Below are 21,142 nucleotides of genomic sequence, written 5' to 3'. Positions count from 1 at the left end.
AGAAATTTGGTTTGCGGCTTTGATATGAGTCCCTTTGATATACAAGCCATTCCGTCAAATGCATCTTCTGGTGACCAATTCCCAATTTGATTGTCTCTCCATGACTAATGTCCACCTTAGTGTAAAGCTAACCACTGTCTAAGAAAAGATACAGTGAAGTAATTTGGGGGAAAAAAATGAAAGCTACATGACAAGGGCTTTCTGGTCCACCTTTATTCCATGAACAATGAAGAATAGGAAAATGTCAGTCCCATACAATTACAATACCTTCCACCTCACAACATATGCACATTTTCTTCCCTTCCATGCAGCATGTCATCACCTAAAGGAGGTGAAAAAGCCCAGAGTAGCCTAGGGGAAATAATGTGGGAAATTCTCCAACCTTTTTAGGAGATGGAAGGAGGATCACTCTGGCAGAGATAACACAATGCAGCATATACCGATATTGAATTCCTAATGCTGTCAATGCGACTCTCAGGGAATTGTAAATTCCAGAATAGCAGTTGGTAGTCAAGTACTTAATATTAAACAGCAGGTACAAAGAGCTTAGTTGAGGTGCCCACTTGTTATTTTAATCTCAATCCCCCTAATATATTCAGTTCAAACAAGAATCTAAACAAATACAATCTGTGGAAGTGCCCTGAAACATGCCACCTCTACCAATTTACATATTTACTATTGCTAGCCAGGGATGAATTTCAAGGCACCATTTTTTTGAGCTATCTTGATAACTGAAATGCTTCAAATTTAAAAGTCCAGTGGCACATTTTCCTAAAGGCTTAACATAACCCACCATGCTTTGAGATCAAAGTCAGCCCAAGCAAAGTCATGCAAAATTATGATTGCCTGACTAAGATGCCTACAGATACTTGGGCTTTGTATGAATGTAACATTCCGTAGTGTTCCGCACATAGCTATTCCATATTTTCTGACAGATTTGTTCATTCCTTTGAGATATCTTGGTGAGATGCAATCATTTGGATGATTGGGACATAGAGCTTGGGTAACAGGTAGAATATCAAAGCTATGAAAGGTATTCAGATGAGCATGATAAACAAGGGGTGAGAAATTCCACCCTGGCATTGGTGCTTATACCTGAGTTAGTCGGGTAGCTAATCAGGTTAGTTTGTTGTCATATACACCCGGATGCCATGAAATTCCTTGCTCACATGAAGCCCACAGAGTAAGCAGTATGCATGGTAATAATAAATACAACAAGAAATACAATGACAAGTACAAACAATACAATGGTGCAACGATTGTCGTGCAATCTGAAGTAGTGCAAAAGGAAATGCTAAAATGACAATAACGCAATAACTGAGGGGGGTAGAATTAAGAGTCTGAGATCACTGAGAAAAGGATGTGAAAGAGATGATTGATTCAGAAGTCTGATAGCAGTGGAGAAGAAGCTGTTCTTGAGTCTGGTTGTCTGGGCTTTCAAGCTCTTGTATCTTCAGCCAGAAGGTAGAAGGGAATGGACAGGGAGGCAGGCATCCTTGATGATGCTATTAGCCTTCCTGAAGCAATGCACTGTAAGGATGGAGTACATGGTAGGTAGGAAGTAACAAGCCTGTGATGGACTGGGGTGTGTTTACTACTCCCTGCAGAATTCAGGGTTTCCAGCACTGGAATGGGCCCAAGCCAATGGCTACTGCCCCAGTGTGGTGTTCTAGGGTGGCAGTGTAAGCTCCAGCAGGCTTCCCAGCTCTCCATCTGGGTAACCTGCCTGCTGTCCCTCAACTGATGTAAATCTGGCTCAAGTACGGCAGCCCCATTCAAATGAATAAGAGGGATTAGCTCTGGAAGAGGGCCAAGTAGTTTCTTACTGAAGTTAGTTTCAGTGTTTCTAATTAATATTTTTCATGTGTGGGTTTTTAAATGTTAATTATTTTTTAATGGCATCAGAATATTTGTGGCTGTGAATATCAACATTCACAAAAAGTCAGTAATACAGTCATCTTTGACAGTCATCAAGCCTAGCACTGGGCCTTGCTGCCTGTCAAAGCCATTCTCTAAGTACAGCAGGCTGTTTGCACCGAGACAGTCCCTATAGTGGGCTCAGACATACTGAAGAACTGGGAGCCGGTGTCCCAGTAGATGACTACACCAGGGATCACCCTGGAACAAACGAGCCTTCCCCTGGAGCTTGCTGTCAATTTCGGGGCAACACAAGATCTGCCTTCATTTGTTTTCACTTGTTTCCTTTACAACTTTATTCACTATTCATTATACAAATTAAATTGCCTGATTTGTTGTTTCTAAAGCTGCTAATTATATTTATATTAATTAATGTAATTGTAAATGTTTACAGCCCAGAACAGTATTGCAGGGCAAGGAGTGGGAATCAGCCATGAATTAATCAGTCTTGAAATTGAATCCACCAATGTCCCTGATCTGACTTTGATAGACTTGCCAGGAATCGCCCGAGTAGCAGTTGGTGGCCAGCCACAAGATATTGGAGACCAGGTAATGGGACCTTATTTCTATCTGATGTTTTCAATTCACAACTTGTCGGGAAAACATTGTTAACAAAATTACCCCATAGTTGTTTGTGGCAGCTTGTATCAAAATTATCTGCTGCATTACCTATGTTACAAGTGAAATCTTTCCAAGATTTTATTTAATTGCCTCTAAAGTACTTGAGAGTATCCTGAAGTTATGGAATATTGGACTTCCTTTACATTTTGCACATTCACTGGGCTTGTTAACATAGCACAATGATGTTCTGGACCAAATCAATTTACCAATATACTGATATAGCAACATAAGTACATCAAGTGGCATTAAAGATGCCCCTGCACTGAGCTTGTCATTCTGTTTAACCAGAGAATTCCATTTTACTTTTTGCTAATTGTTTTGTTGTGCATTGCACTTTTACCTGATGTTGGTTAGCTTAGAATGTGTTGATGTCAACCTTTTTATGATTCTGCAGCTGGGTGGTCTGCTTTATTCCAGATTAAGAGACTCATTAAATCATTCATTCAGAAACAAGAGACAATTAATCTTGTAGTTGTGCCATGTAATGTCGACATAGCAACCACGGAAGCACTGAAAATGGCTCGGGAAGTGGATCCTTCCGGGGACAGAACTCTGGGTAATTACATACCAATTTAGAAGGATTTTCTAACTTCCAACCATTGAGGAAAGTCTTAGCATTGATAGTCCAGATCCTCCTGGTCTCAACCCACTTCTCAGATTCTTCACCCATACACCTGATCCAGAAGTAAAAAGCACCCCTCACCATTCCACTCTCCCATCACCTCATGCCCAACGGGTGGAGCAAGCTCTGTGCTTTGAGTAGGTCTTGGGCAGTGTATTCTGTGTCACTGTCCCGAATGCACCGTGAACTATCACTTGCTATAACAGGTTTCTTAAAGATTAAATTATTAAATAAAATAAAACCATCTTCTTTCTCCCATGTATTCACGTATCTAACGTCCTTCAATTTATATTTTAGCTTCAACCATGCTTTGTGATAGCTGCTTCCAATCTTTACTCTCCACCCCCTCTCTCCTCAAAGTCGATATTAAGACTCTATCAATCACTGGGCAGCAGGTTAATTCCACCATCTTTATTTGCTCTTTCTTTTAAATCTTAAGGCATTTTAACTAAACCTGACCTGGTTGATAAAGGAACAGAGGTGAATGTGGTTGAAATTGTGAAGAACATGGTGGTGGAGCTGAGTAAGGGTTACATGGTCGTTAAGTGCCGAGGCCAGAGAGATATCAATGACAAGATAACAATGGAAGATGCAATCATGAAGGAAAAGGCATTTTTTGAAGACCATGAACAATTTAGGTAAATGATGGAGACTTATTTTCAATTTTTTTCTCTCATTTTTTTTCTTATTAACTCTGCTGTCTCGCTATTTGCTCACGGTCCTCTTTCATATTTTGATTTTATTGTTGATGTCAGTGAATTTTTTAATGATCCCTTTTATCTCATTAATATCAGGAGGCAAGTTTAGTTGCACTTTGGAATAGTCAATGGTATTCCCTGGACTTGAACCATTTTGGATTAATAAGGATAACTGAGGCGCTCAGAAATAACCTGAATTGACTAAGAATATTAGTATTTCTCCAAAATCTGACAAAGATTCAGCCAATAGCATTGTTTGAAACCAATGTTAAGAACGATGTAAAAATGCTATCACTGATACACAGCAGTTGGGGAGAGTGTGAGCTAACTTTGAGCGATGAATGTGTCTATAATTCAAAAGAACTATGACAATGGTGCATAGACTCTCTGAAGAAACCAGTGGTATTAAGGAATCAATCCCACCACAAATATTTTTCCAAGTTTAAGTGTTATATTAATTTTCACTTCAAGGTCATAGAATTATACAGCACAGAAACAGGCCTTTCAACCCAACTCGTCCATGTTGACCAAGGTGCTTACCTGAGCTAGGCCTGCATTGAGCCCATGTCCCTCAACCTTTCCTGTCCACGTACCTGTTCAAATATCTTTTAAATGTTATAATTGTACCCACCTCTACCACCTCCTCTGGCAGCTCGTTCTGTGTACCCACCACTCTGTGTGGAAAAATTTGCCCCTCAGAACTCCTTTAAATCTTTCCACTCTCGCCTTAAACCTATGTTCTCTAGTTTTAGATACCCCTACCCTTGGAAAAAGACTATCTACCATATCCATGCCCCTCATGATTTTATAAATCTCTATAAAGATACCCCTCAGCCTCCTACACTTCTTTGAAAACAATCCCAGCCTATCTGGTCTCTCATTATAAAACTCCTTGTGAATCTTTTTTGCACCCTGTCTAATTTAATCACATCCTTCCTGTAGCATGCCAACCAGAACTGCACACAATACTCCAAGTGTCTTCTGACCAATGCCTGTACAGCTGTTACATGGTGTCCCACCTCCTATACTCAATGCCCCCGCCATTGAAGGCAAACATGCCATGTGCCACCTTCACTTCTCTATCTATCTGACAAAACGTGACCTGGTTGACAAAGGAAAAAAGGTGAATGTAATTGGCATTTTACAGAATGTGGTGGGGGAGCTGAGGAAGGGTTACTTTGAGAGTGAGATTGGCTAATGAATGGGTAGATTGCCCAAGCCTATCAGTTTTCACACATAGAGAATCAAAAGGAACACACTGGAGTTTCCCAATTATTTACTGCTGGTGGGCAATGGACAGAACAAGAAGCAAAGTAAAAAACAAATTGCAGATGCTGGAAATCTGAAATCAAAATAGCAGATGATGGAGACACTCAACAGTCCACTGTGCTCCAATATCTTACCTATGGAAATTATCTCTGTCGACTGGCATGTTGCATTACTTGTACCAGCTGATAGAGCGATAATGTTGACTGTATTATGTCCCACACCCATAATAAATGTACTACAATTCAGAGTTTATGAGCTAAAATCAGTGGTAGAATCATTCGTGGACCAAATACCAAGGTACCTTCCTGGAAATGTCTTCAATTCATTGATAGGATGTGAATGGCAGCAACAGTAGCATTTATTGCCCTTGTATTGAGCGGCTTGGTAGAAGACAGAAATTAGTCTCATTACTATGGAATATAGACGAGATCAGGTAAGGATTTTGAGGTAAGGATCATGAGGGTTGATTGCACAATCTCTATATTTTACATTCTTAGCACTTCCAGTTAAGGTTACACATATGTAGAGAGTCATGACATAAGAAGCTTGCACCAAATTGTCACCCTACAACCCCAAAACGTGTCTCATTGAGTCAAATTTCACACCCAAGGTCTCACTGGATCAATTGATTTTTACTTTTAAGCTGTAGGTGATGTAAAAAAAAAAGTTTAATTATTTTCTCATTATCTCATAATATACCAGTACTGACCATGGTATTCTTCTTCAAAATTTTAATAACTAGGCAGCTTCTAGAGGAAGGAAAGGCCGGCATCCCAAATTTGGCTGTTCGACTGACAAAGGAACTTGTTAACCACATTCATGTAAGCCTTATTCTGTAAAACAACCTCAGTTTTCTATGACATTAGGGTTGTTCTGTTCAGTTGCACTTTAAAGTAATTCAGCATTATTACCCTGAGTTCTATGGGGAAATTTGACATGACAAAAATCAGTTTTATTTAACCCATGCATGTTTTGGGAATTCTTTTGGATATTCTGCAGATTGAGATTATCTTTCGAGTTCTGAGCTGTAAACCTGAATTCATGGCATTCAGCTGATCAAGGTAATCATTCTGCTGGGGAGTGTCATAGAACATAGAACAGTAGAGCACAATACAGGCCCTTCAGCCCACAATGTTGTGCTGACCTTTAAACCTCACCTAAGATTATCTAACCCCTTCCTCCCACATATCCCTCTATTTTAAATTCCTCCATATGCTTATCTAGTAATCTCTTGAATTTGACCAATGTACCTGTCTCCACCAGCGCCCCAGGCAGTGCATTCCATGCCCCAACCACTCTCTGGGTAAAATACCGTCCTCTGATATCTCCCTTGAACTTCCCACCCATTACTTTAAAGCCATGCCCTCTTGTATTGAGCATTGGTGCCCTGGGAAAGAGGAGCTGGCTGTCCACTCTATCTATTCCTCTTAATATTTTGTACACCTAGTTTTACTTGAGCTATTCTGAGGGAACAAGTTAGGAAAAAAAAGTTGTGGAATGTTACTGGGGAATGTGGACCAATTAGACAGCATTAACGGACAGAGCAAGGTTTGCTCTCACTCCTTAGTTATGCTGTAGCCACAGTAATGGAGAGTTATGGAATTGAGTCCCATGTTAGAGGCATCAAGGCAGATGCTGCAGGATCTGCACTGAGAGATTGCTACAGTCTAGAGATGCCATCATTCAGATGAGATCTTAAAATATGTCTGCTCTCTCAAGTGGACATAAGATGTCAGAACACTATTTCACAGATGACATAAGGACTACTCTCTGGAGTCCTGCCAATACTTAGACCAACAAATTGCTGGTGTATGAAATTGCCTGCTTAATATTCAAGTTCAAAATTACTGCGTTGCTTCTTAAAATATTCTGGGTTGCCCTGAGGCCATGATACAAGCTTTCCTTCAGAGAAAAGGGATTGTGGAATAAACTGGGAAGTAAACTTGAGGGTTTAGCATCAAAATAGGCAGGCTTGCCTTCTCCCTTCACAAAGAATGATCTTTGTGTAATCTGTCTTTTCAAGAAATCGTTGCCTCAGTTGCGAATTGATGTTGAAAAGAAACTGAACAAATCATTGCAATCCCTAAAGGAGTACAGCTGTGCAGTCCCCACTTCTTACAGTGAGAAAATGACATTTATAATCGAGGTAAGGCCTCCTCTATTTAATGGATATATATAGTCTGTTTGGTTTAACAACATTAGTGGGTAAGCAAGGCAGGAACCATGCGCAGGCTCCTGTTTCTTTGCCCTGTGTGAAAGGTCAAATTCACTGCCAAAAAGAGTTGAATTTCAGATCTCCATTTCATTTCACATCAAGGCCATTGATTGGAGTCCTGAGAGTGAAACCAGGCTTTCATCCTTGCCCCAGGATCAGTTCAGTAGAGGTGGAGAATCACTGGCACAGCCAAAGGCTGGATTGAAGTAAATTATAAATTGTTTTCTTCTCCTCCTTTTACTAGTTACTATTTTCCACTTTAACACTAATGAGGCCAACATCATTCATTATAATCACCTGCATTAAAGTCACCCCTTTTGGAAAAATTGACAAATAATCAGCTCCTGGTGGAATGAAATGGGCAATATAGTGAAAGTGCAAACAATCATATGAAAAAGACAGACAGGCAGGGAAAGACTATTTTGACCTTCTCGCCTGCCCCCACCCCCACTGCCACTCGGGTTGGTTAGAGGACCATAACCTGATCCTTCTGGCTATCAAACCCATCTCCCACCTGACCGAACACCGCCAACCCTGCAACCATTGTTGGTCATGAGAGAGGAAAATAACAAAGAAAGCCTAACCTTCATAAAGTTGAAATTACTAAGAGAATGTCCTTTCCATTTCCCTAGGTCCAAAACAGAATGATGAGTAAATATAACAAATTATATGAGAAAGAAATTATTCCAATATCTTTCTAATAGCCATGGTGATATGTTTTTAAAGTGGATAGGTTCAAAGATGGTAAAAGTTTTAAGACAATGCAAGTTCACTTTTGGTATAAATATATCCAATCCATGTAAACAAGGGAGTTAGAATAATATTGGAACTTAGGATGTCACCCAGCATTATGGGATGATAAGGTATGCAGTAATATTATGTAAAAATGCAATTGGAATTGGGTTATTATTGTCACTTGTACCAAAGTACAGTGAAAAACTTGTCTTGCATACCGTTCATATAAATCAATTCATACACAGTGCATTGAGGCATTACAAAGTAAAACAATACAGAATGCAGAGCAAAGTGTCACAATTACAGAGAAAGTGTAGTGCAGGGAGACAATAAGGTGCAAGGTCATAACAACGTAGACTGTGAGGTCAAGAGTCCATCTTATGATCAATCACTCCTGGAGGTCAGAAGATTGCCAGACCTGCAAGAAGATTTAAAGAACATTATTAGTAATTCTTAGAGATGTAGAATTTAGATTAAAAGAGTAGAACGATTATAATAGAAGTAATGAGTAGATCTGCAGAGAGCAGCTTGCAACGAGTCGCCACGCTCCGGCTCCAATTTGCACAGTAAATTGAAAAGGACAAAAGTTAGGGAAGGAAGAGAAACTAGAATTAAGGCAGATGGCCTAGAAATGTAATCATCTGGCACGATGCTTTTATGCAACCTGATTGATTTTGTCGTCTGATTACTAAATGTAGTAGTCATTTGCTTCCAGAAAGATAGTCTGGGTCCTCTGTGTTTGTAACATGCTTGTGTATGGAGAGTGCAGGGCATGTGCAACATGCTTTGATGTTACTTGCACACAACTCTTGTGTGCATATGAGTGCCACCAGCCTTAATCACTTAGCCTAGCCTTACCGACTCTGTTGATGGGGAGTCCAAGGCATGTTCCTGTATTACCAATTATACAAGATTTGATCACCTGTTATCTAAACATTTGATTGTACGTCAAAAATACATCAAAATAATGCCATGTTGGTGGTGTATCCCTGTTCTGAACATTGTCCCTAGGGTGCAGTATTCTGCTGTGCATAAGGTGCAAAGTGGACCTTTGTTATGTTTTATGTACTAGTCACATATTGTATCTCTCAGCAGTAGTTGGCCTGCAGCCTGAAAGCCAATGTAAACCAGAGATTTAAGTCTTAAAGTATGATTTAGAAACACAGCTCTGGGGACAACAAAGCATGACAGTGGTCATTTATTTTGTTTAATATCTTCCTCTATGCTGATGTCAGAAACTTTACAAAACATGTGATTCAATCACAGAAAATCAACAATTTCTGTAGCCATACAAAAAATGTGACTTTGGGGGTGGAGCCTTATGACAAGACAAAAGGTGAGAGGTTCATCACCAGAGTACGGAGGGAGTTTGAGAAATGGAATTCGTTCCTGAAAGATAGTGTATCAAACTGTGAGTAGAAAAATCACTTGTGTTTTGTTCAACTAATTGTTGCAAGTTCGGCAGTATGATCTAGCTTTCTGATTGGATTTATCCCTAAATGGCTAATATTGAGTGTGACTTTCCTGCTTCCTGATATTAGCGTTGCAAGGATCATTTGCAAATGGATCCAGAGTAGAGACATGTTGTATCAATCATTACCTATGCTTGTTCCTGTAAAGGTCCCATAAACAAGTTTCCCTTACCCCCTTTTAACTCACTGAGGAATCATTTTCCCTTGGTCCTTTCAACTTGTTTGTTACACAGTATGAAAATCAATCTTCCAGTAAACAACCTTAAAAAAGGTGAAGTAAAAGAGTAAGGTATTGATTCTTCTTTAAAAAAACATCCAGTAGTCCAGAAAATCTGGCAATTCAGCACCACCAAAGTCGTGAGTGTTTTGGATTATTGGAGTTTTATTTTATTGCTCTTTCTTGTTCTCAGCCACTTACTCACTGAAAATGATGATAAATCAATAAAATTTGAAAAAGCTCAATGTCTCTTGACAATACTGCCTCAGTCAATAGGTTAGAGATAGGGCAGCACATATGATTTATAACAAACAGTCTATTGCGTGCACACACGCACACATGCACACACACAGTGAATTTACTCCGAGTAAAGTGTCCATTGAAAGTTCAAATAAAATAAAAATTACAGAACACCTCCCAATTAAACAGGATAAATTCTCAAGAAAAAAATCAGTGAGTGGGGGATGGGTGCCTAGAAATTATACGTATAAAATCAGTTTTGGTCACTAACATCAGTGTTAGCACCAAGCTTGATTGACAGGTGAGTTACCCAATCATCTATACTCTGCCTGTCCATGGCATTACCTCCTTATGGAGTACTGAAAATCTTACATCTTCTTTCATTTCCTTTCACTGTCAGTCCAAGAGTACATCCGTGAGGAAGTTCTCCAGTATGAAGACCGTTACCGTGGAAGAGAGCTGCCTGGGTTTGTCAACTACAAAACCTTTGAATCTCTTATAAAGAATGAGATTGCCCAACTCGAAGAACCAGCTATTGAAAAAATGAAGACCATTACAGGTATGTGACTGCCATGCATAAGGTGTACAACTCTGAAATATAAGAATACTGGTCATCCTAACAAGAATATTCATCAAGAGTACTGGTAACTGGTTTATTATTTTGTCACATGTACCGAGATACAGTGAAAAGCTTGACAGACAGATCATTCCGTACATTGAGGTAGTACAAAAGAGAAAAAAAAAGAATGCAGATTATAGTGTTACAGTTACAGAGAAAGTACAGTGCAGGGAGACAAAGTGCACCGGCCATGGTGAGGTAGATTGAGAGATCAAAAGGTTACCTTTATCATATCAGAGGCCCATTGAAGAGTCTTACAGAAGCTGTCCTTCTGTCTGGTGGTATGCATTCCCAAGCTTTTGCATCTTCTGCACGATAGGAAAGGAGAGACTGACTGGGGTGGGAGGGTCCTTGATTATGTTGGCTGCTTTCCCGAGGCAGTGGGAAGTGTAGACAGAGTTAATGGAGGGGAGGCTGATTTTTGTGATGGACTAGGCTTCATTCACAACTCTCTGCAGTTTCTTGTAATCTTAGCAGAGCAGTTGCCATGCCAAGCTGCGATTCATCTTCACTTTTAAGCTCTTGTCAAGAAACATTCTAGGTTTCAATCACCCAGTCCACGTTAAAAAGTCAATGATACATAAATATCTGAAAGGTCAACCATCCCTCTGCCTCCACAGATACTCCCTGACCCACTGAGTTCATCCAGCAGTTTGTTTTTATTTGCTCCAGATTACAGCATCTGTGGACTCTTGTATCTCCCCTCCACAGTCCTGTCGCAAGGTCTTAACCTAAAAGTATTGTTACGTACCAGCAACAATAGAAACACACTGAGTCATGTACAAGTGTTAAAAACTATTTTATTAATAACTACTTGTAATAATAAGAAAAATAAAAAAGTTAGATATCAAACAAAATCCCCAAAACTAAACTCAAAGTGTGTGTGTGGCAAATTCCCAAACCCCAAGTCTAGGAATAGTTCTCAAAGTTCAGTTCAGCAAGTTATCAGGTAAGACGTGAGCAAAGACTTTTGCAAAACCACCATTTACTGAAGAGAAAATGTAGAGAGAAATTTATGAAATCCACATGTTCCACAATGGAACCCATATGACACCTCAATCTCCAATGATCTCCACTGCTTTTTCCCAAAGTATCTGCCACCCCAAAGGCATTCGATAATGGCCATCCACAGAAATACCTGTTTCCCACTACAGGTCAACGACAAAGTGGACTCCACTTGTTTTCTCCAAATATCCATACATGGATTGTAGTGACAGCCACAGCTATTGTTCTTCTTCCATAGTTACAGAGACCAGCAGTGTGTTCCTCTCTCACTCTCTCCTCGACTCACTTCGACTCACCGAGCAAAACAGCCAGCATGTTGTATTAGTCTTGCTATCTTGATGACACCGCACACACACTACTACTATACTGTCCAGGTGCTGTAAAGGGACATTCACCAAATAGCAAGCTGACTCGTAACAGTGTCAACCATCCCTCTGCCTTCACAGATGCTGTCTGACCTGCTAATTTTCCAGCAGTTTTCTGATACATCTATTTGTCTTGTTAAACTATCCTTGCATTAGACGGTTCAGATTACATTAGCATTTATACTGTCAACTTTCCATCCGAACTCACACTTGCTACTCAGCAAATTAATCAACTCTTTCATGCTAATTATCAAAAGGAAGTCAAGCAGTAAAGCTATGAGCCTAAACTTGTTTATTCTCCTCAAAGTAAGATATCCATTATAAACATTCAATACATAACTTTTTGATGGCAGAGAGAGACTATCAATCTAGCCAGTCCAAAAGAAAATCTATATGCTTGTAATGAACTTGAGAAACCTCTTCCTGAGATGAAGGATGCCTTGGTTTAGTTGAATTGGTTGCCTTCCTGCAAGCTGAGAAAGATATAAAAGATTTCTGAGACCGAGGAATGGAAGCTCTCTCTGTAGAGGCAATGTTTATGCATCCTGTGTTGCCCAGCCTAAATCCACCAGTGGTAGCTGCATCTGGCCTGAATTTCACCTGTTCTTACTAAATGTTGACATCAATGGAAACCAGTGGCTAATCCTCTCACAGGTGATTAATGATAGTGACCAAAGACAAATTTCACCCTTGAAATCATACAGCTAAGAAGGAGCCTATGATTTATTCAACTCTTTGAAGGAGCTTTCCAACACAGATCCTCTTCCTCTCCACATGGCCCCATTAATGATCATCCAAGTACATGTGAAATTGGCTTCTGAAAGTCCCTATGGAACCAGATTCAACCACATTTGGGTAATCTACTCAGGATCTTAGTAACCCTCTGTGTGAAGAAACAGCAGCTCACATCTCACTAATTCTTTTACCATTATTTTAAACCTATGAACTCCTCAGTTCTTTCAACTTGGGGAACAATCCCAACCTCATTCTCTTGACAGAGCTGAACCCTTTCCCTGGAATCTTCGGATAAATCATCTCCATATGCTCTTAAAAACCCTGGTGTGGTGTGCAGAATTGTAATGTGTATTCCAGCTGATCCACTGGCTTCAGTCTTCATTTAAACTGAGATTTTTATACTGAAGTGGTTGAACCTGTCTTGTGGACCAATATTACCTCAACTTCTTATTCTTGCTCTGCTCGGATTTCTACAGCGACACCCTCCTGTAGCCAGCCTTTGAACCTCCATGGACAAGCCCAGCAGTAATAATAAAATATTCAATGTTCTCACACATTAATATCATATTTTTTATTAATGTTTTGTTAGTTTCAATTAGCATGTGGCTGAGAACAAGGGAATAGGAGAGAGGGAAAAAAAAGTGAGAGAGAGAAAGTGTCATAAGGGAAATGCAATCAATTTTCAATTTTAAGCCTTTATTTGGATCATTTGCCAAAGCAAATAAAACGAAACAGTGACATTTTCTTTTAGTTCATTCAGGTTAACTTGGTTATGGTTTGGAAATGTGACTTTTGTCCCTTTTCTGTTGCAGAAATCACAAGGGAAGCTTTTATGGATATTGCTGAGCAACATTTCAGTGCCTTCTGCAACCTTTTCAAAGCTGCCAAGGTACAGTATAAACATACTTTTGCCTTTTGGTAACCAGTGGGACAGGGGAGTGTTTGAGGAAGGGGTAGGAGGCTGGTGGAAGTTGCTACCAATTGCAAACTATTTCTTGCCCAATTACATTCCCCTTGTTTTTTTCCATAGGAACATTGGAGCAAACACAGGCCATTCCTCCCCTTGCTCCTTGCCCCCTTCTCCAATGCTCCAATCCAAGCAATGACAAAGTAGGCTGAATGGCCTCCCCCATGTCATAGATTTCCATAATTCTGTGCCTGGCATCTACCCCAACTTCATATAACTTCCTTTGTTTCATATCCCTCAATATATAAATTTCAAATCTTCTTTATGACCTGGCCTCCTCGGGTGCTATCCATATGCGTGATCATGTCGCTCTCTCTCTCTCTTATATATACACATGCTGAGGGAAACAGCAGATTTTCCCAATGAATGCTATGATTGCATAGAGATGCTGGGGTCAATTTTCCATTTCGGCACTGTCAGCATGTGCATGAACACCTCAAGCTACACAATAGGATTTCTGCCTTCTAATCCTTCATCCAAATCATTGAAAAGATGAGGTGCCATATCGATCCCTAGAGATCGCCAAGTGTCACCCTTGCATCCCACCCTCACTCATAGTGTAGTTCCTTAATTGTCCATCAAGTACGCACCCATCTTCAGTATTGAGTGTTTGTGTTTTGAAAAATGGGCTGAGGTCTATCAAAAGACAAAATTGATCCCATAGTGTTATAAAGGACCCTTTGGCCCACCATATTCTTCCTACCATCGAGGACATCTTCAAGAGGCGATGCCTCAAGAAGGCTGCATCCATCACTAAGGACCCTCATCAACTGGGACATGCCCTCTTCGCGTTACTACTATCGGGGAGGAGGTACAGGAGCCTGAAGGCCCACATTCAACGTTTCAGGAACAGCTTCTTCCCCTCCACCATCAGATTTCTGAACGGTCCATGAGCCCATGAAAACTACCTCATTTTTTGTTTGCACTATTTATTTTTGTAATTATAGTAATTTTACGTCTGCACTGCCACAAAAATCACATCATTTTAGTCAGTGATAATAAATCTGATTCTGAACCTTTTTTGCCCATCTAGACCAATTCTATTTGCATGCATTAGGATTGTACCATTCCATGCCTTGCCAGTTTAAGTGTCTGTCCAAATGCCTCTTAAATGTAGTAATGATATCTGATCTGAATCTTGAATTTTCCAGTTTCAGGTAATCCATACCCCTGGTGTTCTCTTGCCACACATTTACCTGTCTACCTTGATTTCTTCTCCCTTTATTCACTTTTCCCATCCCCTCTCCTCACACCCCTCACCTTGTTCCATCTGCTTATCATCCTACATCTGGTTCCACCTATCACCTACCCCCCTCTTGTACTGCTGTATACTGGCAATCTTTTCTGTTTCCTCTCAGTCCTGATGGAGGGTCTCGACCTGAAACGTCAACATATCCCTTTTGCCTCCAGGAATGCTGTTTGACCTGCTGATTTCTTCCAGCATTCTGTTTTTTTAATCCCAAATCAGTTGCTGCTTTTCTAAATAAACATAATTCCTGTTCCTTAGAATTCTCTCCAGTAACATCCCAACCACTGACATTGGGCTCATCAGCCTGTCGTGACCTGGCTTATTTCTGCTGCTCTTCTTAAATGAAGGCACAACCTTAACTATCCTCTCGTCCTCTGGAATAATACCCGTGGCTAATGAAGATGCAAAAATCTCCTTCAGGGCTCCAGCAATCATGTCCCTTGTTTCCCAAAGTATTCTGGTATAGATCTTGTCCAGTCTTGGGAGTTTATCCAACCTTGTATGTTCCAAAACATATAACACCTCCATCTTCTTAATTTCCTGTTCTTAAATATTCTTTCTTGGACTTGAGTTTTTCCATTATTCATTTTTCAGGATCTGCATCTTGCTGGCAAAGCTAGCATTTATTCCTCATCCCTAGTTGTCCGTGAGGGGGTGGTATAGAGCCACCTTGTACTGTGCAGTATCTCTGATGAAAGTTCTCCCATGGTGTTTTTGTGACAAGAGTTCCAGGATTTTACCCAGCATCAATGAATGATGATATATTTTCAAGTTAGGATGGTGTACAACAGGAAACTGCAAGCAGTGGTGTCCTCCTGTGATCCTTGTTTTTCTTGAGGGTAGAAATCGTGGGATTGGGGAAGTGCTGGTGCAGTAGTCTGGGCAGGTAACTGTAGTATATTTTGTACTTTCATGAAGCATTTTGGATTCTAAACTTTCCCACTGGAAAATGAGCCTGGATCTGACTCTATATTTGCTATTTTTGTCTTTGTGTACAGGTCAAAATTGCAACTCTCAGCTGTGAGCAAGAACGTGAAGCAGAGAAGCTGCTGCAAGCCCAGTTTAAGATTGAGAGTGTGGTGTACTCTCAGGACTCTCTCTACAGTCACAGTCTTGGTATATTGAAAAGCAATAAATTCGGCTTATTTGGAAATGCCAGCATCCAAGAAATGTCATATCATTTACAAGCATATTACAAGGTAAACATTCTGTGAATAATACTGAAGCGCATTAGGTAACTGTCCAGTATGTGCTGGCTACTTGTGAACTGTTTCCTCCTTGCTCCCAGTAACGTGATTGGTGAAAGAGCTTGCTCCCAGTAACATGAGTAAACACGTATCTTCTATGCACTGAGTTACAGTATCTTGGATTAACCTGCTGAGGGGTTATCAGCAGATTCACAGGAACATAGGAAGTGAAGTATGCTGTTTAGCTCCCAAACCTGTTTCAACTGGGGCTTGTCTCTTTCTACTCACCTCTGACCCATATACCCTAACACCTTTTATTTATAAAGAACTATCAATACTATTCGCAGAAGAAAGTTCCAAATTATACTAACCCCTTGTTTAGAAAAGTTGCTTAAATTCACTCCTGAAAACTCTGGCTCTGAATTTAGGACTAAGGTCCTAATGCTAGACTCACCAATCTGCAAGTATCTTTTCTACCGGATGGAGAATCTGGGATTAGGATCTTATTCTCTATCCACCCTTACAATTTCACTCATTACCTCACACCATTTTGAAAACTGATGAAAAGAGCCCTTAACCTTCTAAACTCCAGAAAGTAAACAACCCCTATTTATGTAACCTCCCCTCCAGGTATCATTCTGTATAAGTGAGCTGCACTCCCTCAAAGACCAGTATGGGGTATAGTGGTGGCACAATGAGTAAATTACAAGCGTACTAAACCAGAGCCCTTGACTAATAACATAGCGACACAGATTCAAATTCAGATTACTAATCTGGAATTGAAGAAATAACACAGCTAGTAATTATTAATAAAGATCATGAAACTGGTGAATTGTGGGGGAAAACTTACCTGTTTCACTGATGTCTTTCAGAAAGAGGTAAATGGATCAGTATTGCTGAAAGGAGAGGTGAAGGGAATATGTGTTTAGTCTTCCCGAGGCAAATCTGCCCTCCGTACCTGGTCCAACCTGTATATGTCTCCATATCTGCTGCAATGTTATTGGCTCTTAAAGTCCTCTGAAATGGCCTAACAAGCCTAGCAGTTGCAGTAACAAAACAAAATTAGTGTGGATGCTGGAAAACAGAAGTAAATGGCACAAATATTCAGCCACCAACAAGTACATCTTGCACTGCCCTTTTTGATATTCTCAAGGAATGTGTCCTGTCTATGACAACTGGATTCACTGCTCCCCATCCACCAACAGCAACCCTGCTGTTCATGCAACCACAGGAGAGGGAACATCTCATCACTTTCCACCTTCAAGGCTGCAAACATCTTTTTCAGATGGAATGTAGATTTGTTTGCCCTATTATGAACTTCAGTATGCAATATTCACAGGTTACACCAGGGAAGACTAAACACACATTTCCCTTGCCTCTCCTGCCAGCAATACTTATCCATACACCCCTTCCCTTCCCAGCATCCAGGGATCAATACAGTCTTTCCAGGTGAAGCAGATCTAATCTACTGCATTCAGTGTTCACAATGTGACGTCCTCTACATTGGAGAAACTAAACGCAGCTTTGTGGAGCACCTGCACTCGGTTGACGAGTGACCCTGAGCTTTCAGTTGCCTGCCATTTTAATTTACCATCCCTGTCCCATTCTGACCTCTTAGTCTGTGGCCTCCTTCATTGTTAAATTGAGTCCAACGCAAGCTCGAGGAACAACATCTCATTTTTTGTCTGGGCACATTGCAGCTTGCAGGACTCAAATACTGAATTCTCAAACTTCAGATAACTTGGTCTTTCTTTCCATTTGTATCAGGACTGGCCAGTTTTGCTTGCTGTTCCTCTCATCCTTTTTTTTTCATTTGTATTTTCTGGCCTACTTGGCAAGTCCCAGTGGTATAGACTGTATAACATCATCCAGACTTCACATCATTAGCAACATAGACGGAGGAGCTTAACTGGACACTTAATGGCTACATTTCATCCCAGTACAGATATTCCCTTTGTTCCACTCACCAGGCCCTTCGGCTCATCTAGTCCACGCCGGCCTGGTTTTCTGCTTAGTCCCATCTACCTGCACCCAGACCATAGCCCTCCATACCTCTCCCATCCATGCACCTATCCAAACTTCTCTTAAATGTTACAATTGAACCCACATCCACCACTTCTGCTGGCAGCTCATTCCACACTCGCACCACCCTCAGTGAAGTAGTTCCCCCTCAGATTCCCCTTAAATTTCACCTTTTACCCTAAACCTATGACCTCTAGTTCTAGTCTCACGCAACCTGAGGGGGAAAAAGCCTGCATGCATTCACCCCTGATAAATTTTGTATACCTCCATCAGATCTCCCCTCATTCTCCTGCGCTCCAGGGAATAAAGTCCTAACCTATTCAACCTTTCCCTATAACTCAAGTCCTCAAGTCCCAGCAACATCTGTGTAAATTTTCTCTGCACTCTTTCAAGCTTATTGATAGCTTCCCTGTTGGTAGGTGACCAGAACGGCACACAATGCTCCAAATTCGGCCTCACCAACGTCTTGTACAACTTCAACATAACATCCCATTTCTTGCACTCAATGCCCTGATTTACGAAGGCTAATGTGCCAAAAACTCTCTTTTCAACCCTATTTACCTGTGTTGCCACTTTCAAGGAATTATGGATCTGTATTCCCAGGTCCTTTGTTCTCCCGCACACCTCAGTGCCCTACCATTCACTGTGTAAGTCTTACCCTGGTTTGCCCTCCCAAAGTGCATCACCTCACCCTTGTCTGCATTAAATTTCATCTGCCATTTTTCAGCCCATTTTCCCAGCTGGTCCAGATCACTTTGCAAGCTATGAGTGCCTTCCTCGCTGTCCACTACGGCCCCAATCTTAGTGATATCCGCAAATTTGCTGATCCAGTTTACCACATTATCATCTAAATCATTAATATAGATGATAAACAACAGTGGGCCCAGCACCACTCCCTTGCGGCACACCAGTAGTCACAGATCTCCAATCAAAGAGGAAGCCTTCTACTACCACTCTCTGGCTTCTCCCACCAAGCCAACATTGAATCCAATTGACTACTTCATCCTGAATGCCAAGCGACTTAACCTTCTGAAGCAGCGTCCCATGCTGGACCTTGTCAAAGGTCTTGCTAAAGTCCATGTGGACAATGTCCACCACCTTCCCTTTATCCACCTTCATGGTAACCTCCTAGGAAAACTCTGTGTTTGGTTAGACATGACCTACCACGCACAAATCCATGTTGACTATCCATAATCAGGCCCTGCCTATCCAAATACTTGTATCTCCTGTCCCTCAGAATACCTTCCAATAATTAACCCACAATTGATGTCAGACTCACTGGCCTATGTCTTTCTTAGTTCTGATGAAGAATCTTTGACCTGAAACATTAACTATTTCTCTTTCCACAGATACTGCCTGATCCGCTAAGTATTTCCAGCATTTTCTGTTTTTTGTTCAGATTTCCAGCATCTGCAGATTTTTTTTTAACTTTATTAAATACCTCTGTTCAGTCGAGAAGTGTGATCCTAAGCTTCCAGTCACTCGTCACTTTACCTCTTTATGCCACTCTCACCTCGCCATCCTCCCATCTCCTGCACTGTTCCAATGATATTTAATGTAAATCAAAAACAAGCTTCAGATGCTGGAATTGTAAGGACAGAAATAGTGTAGAGAGTAGGAACCTTTTCCCATAGCAGATGTCTAAAACCAGAGGATGTTATATCAGTGTAAGCGGTAAGATATTTAGTGGCAATTTTAGGAAGAATATTTTCATCCAGAATGGTTGGAATCTGGAACGAAAGGGGGTGGAGGAGGAAGGCACTTCCACAACATTTTAGTAGTATCTAAACAAGCAATTGAAATGCCAATGCATGGAAGCTATGGAGCAAATGCTGATAAATGGGATTAGTACATGTTTAATTCATGAATACACAGGCATGTTTTACTTGATGTTTCATTTTTCCTTTATTTTTGTTCTTAACTCCCTAGATTGCCTCTAATCGACTAGCTGACCAGATTCCCATGGTCATACGTTGCTACATTTTAAATGAAATTGTTGATAAGCTGCGGATAGAGATGTTACAGATCCTCCAAGACAGGGATCGCATCAATGAATACCTATCAGAGGATCATGACACACAGAGAAAGAGAGAAACCCTTAAATGCAGAATAGACCGATTGAGAAAAGCCCAGAAGATATTGCTTGAATTTGGTTAAATGATTGTTGAATGTATTCAATACTGTAAAAATGTGTTTATATTTTGTTTGCTAATTTCTTTCTTCTGTTTGGTCCTGGAGTCAACAGTCACTCTATGGTACAAGTGGTTTTTGTTCCTTTCAAACGGCAAATATTGTCAACCTATTCAACTAAATTAGAGGAACGAGGGCCTTCCTCGCCCAATGCCTGATCTTCCTCCTGGATAATTTCCTCTTCCCCATTCTGACTGAAATTAGCTAACTCTAGAAGACACAGATTGAATTTCCATCATCTGTATACTGAGCTGCTCACTATGTAAACTAGTTTAAACTGTCAAGGAACCTCTAATTGTTTTTAATGCATCTGTTGTAATATCACATAGCATTCCCAAGCATTTACAGTCTATGTAATATTTCACGTCTGATATTGTAATTTGAAGTGTGACAACAAAGACTTAACTGATAATTATCTATTTTATTCAAGTTATGTTCACAAGGATACATAATGAAGGGAGTGGAAATTAGTGTTTGACTTGTACTCTTTGTTGTGCCATTAGGTTTTCTATGGTGTGGTCAGTACTGATGAGATGATAAGCTTTTTCCTTATAATGTGATTCAATGCAGTGCACAATGCATTGTACTCTTGCTAAGTTATAACCGTCCTACTAAACATAACAATTCTATTTTGATCATTGGTAATTTATGCAATTTATGCAAGTAATAAATCCTTGATTCTTCAAGATCAAAATAAACCAATGTACATTGCTGTTACGTTCTTTTGTTTTAAAAGCTGCTCAAGGGGGAGAAATGTCTTTAATCACCAGCATAAAATGTATGCGAGAGAGCAGCCA

At 40.4% G+C, this 21,142-nt stretch overlaps 1 protein-coding gene across 6 annotated transcripts in view; it reads left to right on the top strand.

Moving 5' to 3' along the window:
- Window positions 1-21,057, top strand: part of LOC127569933 (interferon-induced GTP-binding protein Mx3-like) — an 81,245-nt gene extending 60,188 nt beyond the window's left edge. For 5 of the 6 annotated variants that reach the window (XM_052015012.1, XM_052015013.1, XM_052015011.1 and 2 more), the window contains 10 exons: window positions 2,312-2,466; window positions 2,956-3,094; window positions 3,600-3,798; window positions 5,870-5,948; window positions 7,151-7,273; window positions 9,344-9,488; window positions 10,407-10,565; window positions 13,543-13,619; window positions 15,945-16,145; window positions 20,085-21,023. In XM_052015012.1, coding sequence (XP_051870972.1) covers window positions 2,312-2,466; window positions 2,956-3,094; window positions 3,600-3,798; window positions 5,870-5,948; window positions 7,151-7,273; window positions 9,344-9,488; window positions 10,407-10,565; window positions 13,543-13,619; window positions 15,945-16,145; window positions 20,085-20,312 — 1,505 coding nt within the window. In that variant the 3' untranslated portion in view covers window positions 20,313-21,023. Of the gene's footprint in view, window positions 1-2,311; window positions 2,467-2,955; window positions 3,095-3,599; window positions 3,799-5,869; window positions 5,949-7,150; window positions 7,274-9,343; window positions 9,489-10,406; window positions 10,566-13,542; window positions 13,620-15,944; window positions 16,146-20,084 lie in introns of all 6 variants that reach the window. The other variant, XM_052015014.1, reaches the window with a different exon arrangement.
- The last annotated feature ends 85 nt before the right edge of the window (window positions 21,058-21,142 follow it).

The sequence above is a fragment of the Pristis pectinata genome, chromosome 4 (assembly GCF_009764475.1).
Source record: "Pristis pectinata isolate sPriPec2 chromosome 4, sPriPec2.1.pri, whole genome shotgun sequence".
Taxonomy (NCBI): Eukaryota; Metazoa; Chordata; class Chondrichthyes; order Rhinopristiformes; family Pristidae; genus Pristis; species Pristis pectinata.
Note: the sequence above shows the minus strand (reverse complement) of the source record. Positions and strands in the feature narration are given on the sequence as shown.